Source organism: Sinocyclocheilus rhinocerous, unplaced genomic scaffold, assembly GCF_001515625.1.
Source record: "Sinocyclocheilus rhinocerous isolate Xijiao unplaced genomic scaffold, SAMN03320098_v1.1 scaffold762, whole genome shotgun sequence".
Lineage (NCBI taxonomy): Eukaryota > Metazoa > Chordata > Actinopteri > Cypriniformes > Cyprinidae > Sinocyclocheilus > Sinocyclocheilus rhinocerous.
The window spans coordinates 151,882-160,187 of NW_015624547.1; the positions used below are offsets into that span (position 1 = coordinate 151,882).

General features: G+C 41.7%; 1 protein-coding gene across 3 annotated transcripts in view; it reads right to left on the reverse strand.

Annotated features, from left to right (window-relative positions):
- LOC107742248 (inactive dipeptidyl peptidase 10) overlaps positions 1 to 8,306 on the reverse strand; it is a 39,883-nt gene that overhangs the window by 4,950 nt on the left and 26,627 nt on the right. For 2 of the 3 annotated variants that reach the window (XM_016555147.1, XM_016555153.1), the window contains 6 exons: positions 3,705 to 3,899; positions 3,224 to 3,278; positions 2,518 to 2,616; positions 2,268 to 2,327; positions 1,814 to 1,886; positions 1,660 to 1,733 (listed from right to left, as the gene is read on the reverse strand). In XM_016555147.1, coding sequence (XP_016410633.1) covers positions 1,660 to 1,733; positions 1,814 to 1,886; positions 2,268 to 2,327; positions 2,518 to 2,616; positions 3,224 to 3,278; positions 3,705 to 3,899 — 556 coding nt within the window. Of the gene's footprint in view, positions 1 to 1,659; positions 1,734 to 1,813; positions 1,887 to 2,267; positions 2,328 to 2,517; positions 2,617 to 3,218; positions 3,279 to 3,704; positions 3,900 to 8,306 lie in introns of those variants that run through there. The other variant, XM_016555159.1, reaches the window with a different exon arrangement.

Consider the following 8,306-nt stretch of genomic DNA (forward strand, 5'->3'; position numbering starts at 1 on the left):
GTCTCTTCCGAGCAAAATGAGCCCTCCCAGTCTCTCTCCTTCAATCACAGGCGATGTTATAACCCAGAACAGAGACGGAGTCGCTGACAGGTTTAGCGAGGTGCCAATCTGCGCTCCGCAGTTTTGGGCTGTTTGAAGCCAGCCAATGCCTAGCCAGCAAAGTTTTGATGGATGGAAGTGTTAGCCAACCACAAGGACGTTTACAGTGATTGACAGTTTGCGTAGATTACGTAAGAAGGCTTGAAGAATACCCATGCGCAAAGTTAGTGTGTATTCTTGAGCTGACTGCGCTCTCGTCTGTACGCACGCTGCGTTCACAGAATGGCGTCGCGGCGCTACACGGAGTGTTTATCCGCGAGCGGATTTTCTCCGAAGCTTGCATCTGAATCTCTCCATCATGGGACATCGACTTTAGAAGAGTTTTTGTGGTGTTTGATAGGGATGGGCGATACCCCTTATTTTGTTTTCGATACGATACCGATATTTTTCAAGGCAGTATCGTCGATATCGATACCGATTCGATACTTCTGCACTAAACTTTTAAATTATGAAATTTATTAAATTACTAAGAGTAAAATGGGTAATGAAAACCACTTAACTTTATGTTTAAAACGCATTTTAACCCGTTTAATCCCAAATTTTTCCCAGACATGAAAATATCCAAATGATGTGTCATTAGTAACCCTTTGAAATAATCAATAATTTTTTTTTTTTTTTTGGAAAAGTGTGTGAAAATTTTTTTTTTATGGTCAGTCACAATTGTAACCGGTGGGATAATGTGTATACTGAATTAACATATTTCTGCAGTCTTAAAAATTGTTATATATCTTAGCCCAGCTATTTTAAACTGTTTGATCACATTCTAGGGTTACTATTATGCATAAAAAACCCTTATACAACATTGATAGGAATACTGAGATCAAATACAAAAAAATACAACCATCAACGTATTTCAAAATTGTTACTTTTTTGTAACATATATCATCACATTTTTATATTAGTGCTACCAGTATTACAACATTAATATTCTAACTTATTTGTAACATTTGAACTTTTGATTTAGTGCAATATTTATACTGCCATTAGGGACTGCCAGTGAATGGCTGTTGCATGCATAAAATGCAACTTTTACATGATCAATATTATCTTTCAACGTTCAATTTAAATAATTGTAATTGCACAAACTATGTAGGCTACAATTGCAATTTGTTTACTGTGAAATAACTCAAACATTTATGTTTTTTTCTGTCCTCTGATAAGCATTGTTCAGGGCTGCCATTCCCAAAAGCTTTAATGCTTTTTTATGATACTTTTGGGAAACGCAGCCCTGTTTGAATGCACTGTCAGCAGTGAGTGAATGCTCTCTGTGATTGATTGGTTCTGTCTTGCAACATTTGCGTGTATTCAGATGAGCAGGAAACTAGTTCTATCCTACACAATTACTCGCTAACAAAGGTTATTCGTCCAATTCAATGCATATTGTACGCATTATTATTATTATTGTTGTTAAATAAACAAAACCACTGGTAAATAAAATGCACCTTAGTATCGATATTTTTGTTTGAGTATCGATACTTTCGATACTCGCGTCAGTATCGATATATCGATACTTTGTATCGATACGCCCATCCCTAATGCAGGTCGGTCTGAAGGTCTCACCTGTAACCTGTAGTTGATGTTAATCACAGACAGCAGCTTCACTAGCTCTGCAGTGTGTTGAAAATGAACGTTCGCTAACAAGGAGAAAAATAAGAAGTCATGATGATGCAGCCATTCTGTCTGAAGGTTTGTGAGTTTTCTTTCATAAGCTCACCATCTGCTGTCCCGTGTAGAATCAGAAAGCGTAAGTTCTCAGAGCGCGTGATGTTCAGCAGGAAACTGGAGATCTGATGGACACACACACACACACACACACAGTAAGTGTGTGACGCTGAGCTCCGTTCACACCGTCAGCTGAGATCTGAGATTTACACTGCATCACATTCACTGATGCCGTTCACAACAGTTTTCATGACAAATTAAATATATAATGTGAAATAATAATATATAGGGCTGCAAAGAAGGTAAAAGTAAAACTGTTCTCGTCTTTGTCGCGTTGCTGGACGTCCATATTTTGCCCCAACAGTTGTTGTTGCTGAAAGTCACCAGCTTTGGTTAAAATAAATGAGATTGTGTGGCTGGTGGTGTGAACGGGGCTTTACAGAGATGCCAGTGATCTAAATATCACACGTCTTTGTGTCTCTAATCGTACAGCAGCAACATCTCACCTTGTATTTGAGCTCATTTTGTAGAGGGAATCCAAAGTATCGCTCCGTAAAAGCTGAAGCTGCAAACAGAAACACAACGATAAGACTAGTGTGTGTGTGTGTGTGTGTTCATGATGTGTGTGTGTGTGTGTGTTCATGATGAGTGTGTGTGTGTGTGTGTGTGTGTGTGTTCATGATGGGTGTTAATGTGTGTGTGTGTTTGTGTGTTCATGATGAGTGTTTGTGTGTGTGTGTGTGTGTGTTCATGATGGTAGAGCTGCCAGTCAAACACTGGACTCACAGCCGCGCCGCAGCGGAGTTCAGATCCGTGTGAGAGCAGCAGAATAGAGCTCAGGAACCCACCATACGCCTGCACACACACACACACACACTCATCATGAACACACACACACATCTGCAAAACACTTCTGAGATAACTTCACACAAACACTAGATTTTGATCTTGCAGAGCCTGTTTCTATTTCTGTAATAGAGTCGAACTTTAATTCTGGTCTGAACAGGTATTTTTATCTTGGTTTGCCCGACAGAGATGCAGTTTTTATTTAAAGCAGCTGATTTGTTTAAATGTCTGTGCTTTTTTGGGCAATTTATTCATGTCTGCAGAGTGTAAAGTCACACAGTTATTATTTGACTTGACAGTTGTATGGCTTCTGTGGTTTCTGCAGACAGTAAAGGATAGATGTTATTTTGTCATCATTTAGTCTCCATCATGTCGTTCCTAATGTGTATGACTGACTTTCTTCTGCAGAACACAAGCAGATGTTTTGTGAAATGTGTCAGTGTTTGTTTTTGTCCATACATTGAAAGTCAACATTCTTCAAAATATCTTATTTTGTGTTCAGGGAAAGAAAGAAAGTCACTCAGGTTAGAAATGTCATGATGGAGAGTAAATGCTGACATATTTTTAATTTCTGGGTGAGCGATCGCTTTAATGAGTCTGGTGTGACTAACCTCACCTTGCCAAAAACTCCGACTCGGCCTCCATCAATATACGGCTGCTCCTTCAGATACCTGCGTTGACAAATATAATGATGATATGGGGAAAAACTCATTTAAGATCACCGTAGCGGAGACGACGAATGAGAACTGCCTCATGTAGACTGCAAATTTCTTACACAAACCCTTCAACATCCACATCAAGTTTTTACATCTCTCCCATAGAGTCCTGTGCTAAAGTCTACATTAACACATGAGATGCAGAAACATTTGTTTTAAGATGCTAATTTAAATTTTTTTTGCTTTAATGTGCCAGTAGGAAATATCAATTTTAAGCTTCATACAAAATGAAAAAGTCAGTGGATTATTACGAGATTTGCTGAAGGAATTTTTTCTGGCACACTAGAGCAAAGGATATGAAACATCTTCAGTGTTTTTGTGAAACATCTATGTCTCAGACTTTGGTACAGTAGATGGAGGTTTGTGGTTTAGTGCACTCACTGTAAAACAGAGCGCAGCTCCTCCGTCTCCACGAGTCCCAAACGCTGATAAACGTCCTGGAGGATCTGCTGGCCCTGACAGCCGCTTCCCCTGCCATCCAGCCGCGCCACGATCACATCCTCACAGCTGACCAGCTCATCGGTCCAGTCCAGACGAAAGCACTCGCTCACCTGCTGACTGCCGGGGTCAGAGTCACTGCCTCACACACACACACACTCAGAGGTCAGAGGTCACCGATGCGGCTTGATCGTTTCCAGATACTGTATTCATCCATACTAGTGATTATCAAAACCTGCTTCCTAAAAAAAGAACTCTCTCTCTCACTAAATATTTTTGGCGAGTAAAATAGATTCTAATATAATATTTTAGCCAAAAAATTAATTAATTAATTAATTAAAATAATAAAAATGTTGCTAAATAGCCTTCTTAATAAAACAACACACTTTAGATATTTTGATTCCATTAATTACAGATGTTAATGAATGTAAGTGTACACGGAAAGTATTATGTGTTCACTACACAAGCGAAGTGTCACGGAGAGCGCTCCTGTTACTCTCCCTTCGGGCCACCAGAGGGCCCCATCACCAGAGTACTAGTTTCCTTCCCGCACTACATTTCCCATCAGCCCTGCACCTGTCACTGATTATTCCCCTACACCTGTTCCCCATTACGTTAGACTATTTAATGAGCTCTTTCACCCAGGTTCACTGCGAAGTCTTGTTTTGCCTTGGTGAACATCTCTGAGCGTTATTCTGGTTACTTTGGACTGCCTTCTGTTATTACCTCTGCCTGCCTTCTTCTCGTGTTGTTTGCTGCCTGCCTCTTGGACTTGTGCTCTGGATACTGGACTATCGACTTTGGATTGCCGCCTGCCCTGACCTATGACTGCCCCAGTTTCCGAACGATTTCTGCCTGCCCCGATCTCAGGTCTGTCTATGATCACAATTCTGTCTACCCTACGATACTGCCTTATCTGTGTCTTGACCTCTGCTTGTTTGATTAAGTTTCAAATAAAACTGCAAATGGATCCCAGCCGTGTTGATGAATCATTACAATATTAGACTATAAACATGAATTGAAATCTGGAAACATGAACATACACTATAGGAGAAACACGTTTACAGTTGTTTTTTGTTTTTTTAAGTCATTTGGTAATAGCAACACATTAAAATGCCTATAATGAAGAAGAAAAGTCCCAGTTCTGTGGGACTTTGATTGGTTTAGTTCTTGGTCTGGTGACAGGATCCTGATGATGCTCATGTGGTGTGTTGTCTTGTCTCTGTGTGAGTGTGCAGCTTTGAGTGGTTCTCAGGCCGTTTCTTGTGTGGCTCCCTCACCCTGCCTTGCCTTTTCCTATCTTACCTTGACCAGCTCATCCTCGCCTTGCCATGCCAGTGACTGAGAGCTTTCCCTTTTGTTTCATTCTTTTCTCTTTGTTAATAAAAATACACTGAATTAACGTTACAAGTACTTGAAGTACTTGCAAAAAATCAAAAAGATCAGCTGTCACCTGTAAACATTTCAACAGACAATGAGAACTATATATCATCATCCAATAAAACATATATGGACAACCAATAAATACCTGCATTATCAGCATATGACGTCAGCAGCTTATAAAACCACTTAGCATTTGTTCATGATAAAGACAGCATGTTTATATGCAAGCATGGTGCATGTGGTTATGTCTGCTGCAGGATATGTGGTTGTCACAGTTTTGCTTTTAGCCTGGGGAAGTGTCTGCTAGACGATAGTCCTTTCATGAGAAAAAGTGTGCTTATTATTCACGCAAACTCAGCCCAGCGGAGAGAAATTATGATGTTGGTGACAGGGAGTTGTTGGTCATTAAAGCTGCACTCGAGGAATGGCGTCATTGGCTGGAAGGGGCAAAACATTCATTCACGGTTCTAACCGACCATCATAACCTGGAGTACTTGAGAATGGCTAAGAGACTCAATACACGGCAGGCTAGGTGGTCTCTGTTCTTCTCCAGGTTTGATTTCTCTGTTACCTACCGGCCAGGTTCCAAGAACACAAAGGCAGACGCCCTGTCACGGCAGTTCGAGAGAGATTCTGACTCCAATAGGCCTGAACATGTAATCTCCCCGGCTCTTATCGTGTGGTTTATGAGGACACAAATGTGTATAATGACATTGGTATTTTTTTTTACTTCCTGTCCTGTAAACCCTGTAGGTCTAGGGTTGGTGTAAGGCGATAGAAAATACAGTTTGTACAGTATAAAAACCATTACGCGAACCATTACGCCATTACTATGGCGAGTCCCCGTAAACCACAAATGCAAGTGTGTGTATGTGTGTGTTTGTGTGAGTCTGTGTGAGTGTGTGTGTGAGTGTGAGTGAGTGAGTGAGTGAGTGTGTGTGTCTGTTTGTGAGTGTGTGTGTGTGTGTGTGTGTGTGTGTGTGTGGTAAACGCGTGCTCAAGTCGCATTTATTCTCGTGCATATCGCGTGGCTTTGCAGTTTCGGTTAATAAGTAGTAAGGCGTGGCCAAAGCCAGGTATAATTTACCTTGTTTGCAAGTAAGCAGTCGAGCAGCAGAAGAGGACAGCAGTCTGTAAGTGTTTTGTATCTTTTCTCATTAGATTTTAGTGCGGTTGTCATTGCTAGGACACATTGTTTTGTTTACTGTGTTTACCGCGGTAAACGCGTGCTCAAGTCGCGTTTGTTCTCGTGCGTATCGCGTGGCTTTGCTGTTTTGGTTAATAAGTAGTAAGGCGTGGCCAGCTGCATTCAATTACGTGGAATCAGGGGAGTATATATTTGCTCAGTACACTGTGGCAGCGGTCACGGCAGTCCTCGTGTAAAGACCATCAACTCTCCCTGCGCTACTCCACCGAGCAAGGACACCGACAAGGCACTTGAGTATTGCTTTTTTTTCCCCTCTCTTTACTTTTTGTATAACTTGTTCTCATCTACTTGTTCTAGTCAATTGTACTCAATATGTGCTTTCAAATCTCTACTATTACTACTAACACTCGTAAATCACACACTGTATGTTGGAGGCAGCGCAATACTAATAATCTGCGTACTGTCCCTATACTACTACTTTACTCTCTATTCCAATTGATCTCTGGAACTGCCAGTCTGCTGTAAACAAAGCAGACTTTCTTTCATCTATTGCTACTCATTCAAGTCTCAACCTCATGGCCCTAACTGAGACTTAGATCAAACCTGAGGACACTGCCACTCCTGCAGCCCTCACCACTAATTTCACGTTTTCCCACACCCCTCGCCCGATTGGGAGGGGTGGAGGGACGGATCTACTTATTTCAAAATAATTGAAATTTGATAGTCTACCATCTCTTACCGGCAACAGTTCATTTGAATCACAAGCAATTACAATTACCCACCATGATACAATACATTTTGTAGTTATTTATCGTCCCCCAGGTCAACTGGGTAACTTCTTAGATGAGTTGGATGTGTTACTCTCACACTTCCCTGAGGACGGTACTCCTCTGGTACTACTCGGTGACTTCAACATCCACCTAGATAAACCACAGCCTGCTGACTTCAACACTCTGCTTGCCTCATTTGATCTCAAGCACGTGTCTACTACAGCTACTCACAAATCAGGTAACCAATTGGGCCTTATCTACACACACTACTGCTCAACTGACAACACTTTAGTTACACCGTTGCACATCTCAGACCACTTCCTCATCACTTCTAACCTCACACTGACTCCGGACACAAGACACACTCCTCCACAGGTCACCTTTCGGAGTAACCTACGCTCAATCGCCCACTCGCCTATCCTCTATGGTTTCATCCTCACTTCCTCCACCCTCTCAGTTTTCAGCACTGGACACAAACACTGCTACTGACATTCTTTGCTCCACTCTAACATCTTGCTTAGACAACTTTTGCCCCCTTTCATCCAGACCAGCATGCACCACCTCCTCTGCCCCCTGGCTGTCTGATGTTCTCCGTGAGCATCGCTCTAGACTCAGGGCTGCAGAGAGGAAGTGGTGCAAATCAAAAAACTATACTGACCTTAGTGTATCTCAGTCACTCCTCTCCTCCTTCTCTGCAAGTGTCTCCACTGCTAAAACAACACACTACCACAACAAAATTAACAAATGTTCCGACTCGCGCACGCTTTTCAAAACCTTTTCTTCTCTTCTCTGTCCTCCTCCTTCATCAACTCATACTGCTGATAACTTTGCAATATTCTTCATAAATAAAACAAGAACCATCAGCGACCAATTCTCCACACCACAAACTGACAAAAACTTCATAACCATAAATACTCATTCTCTCTCCTCCTTCTCTCCACTCTCGGAGGCAGACGTTTCTAAACTTATCCTTTCCAATCATCCTACTACCTGTCCGCTTGATCCTATCCCCCCTCACCTCCTTCAGGCCATTTCTTCTTCAGTTATACCCACGCTCACTCACATTATCAACACCTCTCTTCACACTGGTACATTTCCCACAGCATTTAAGCAGGCTCGGGTAACTCCACTGCTTAAGAAACCCTCTCTAAATCCAGCGCTTTTAGAAAACTACAGACCGGTATCCCTTCTTCCATTCATTGCAAAGACACTTGAGCGAGTTGTGTTCAACCAACTCTCTATGTT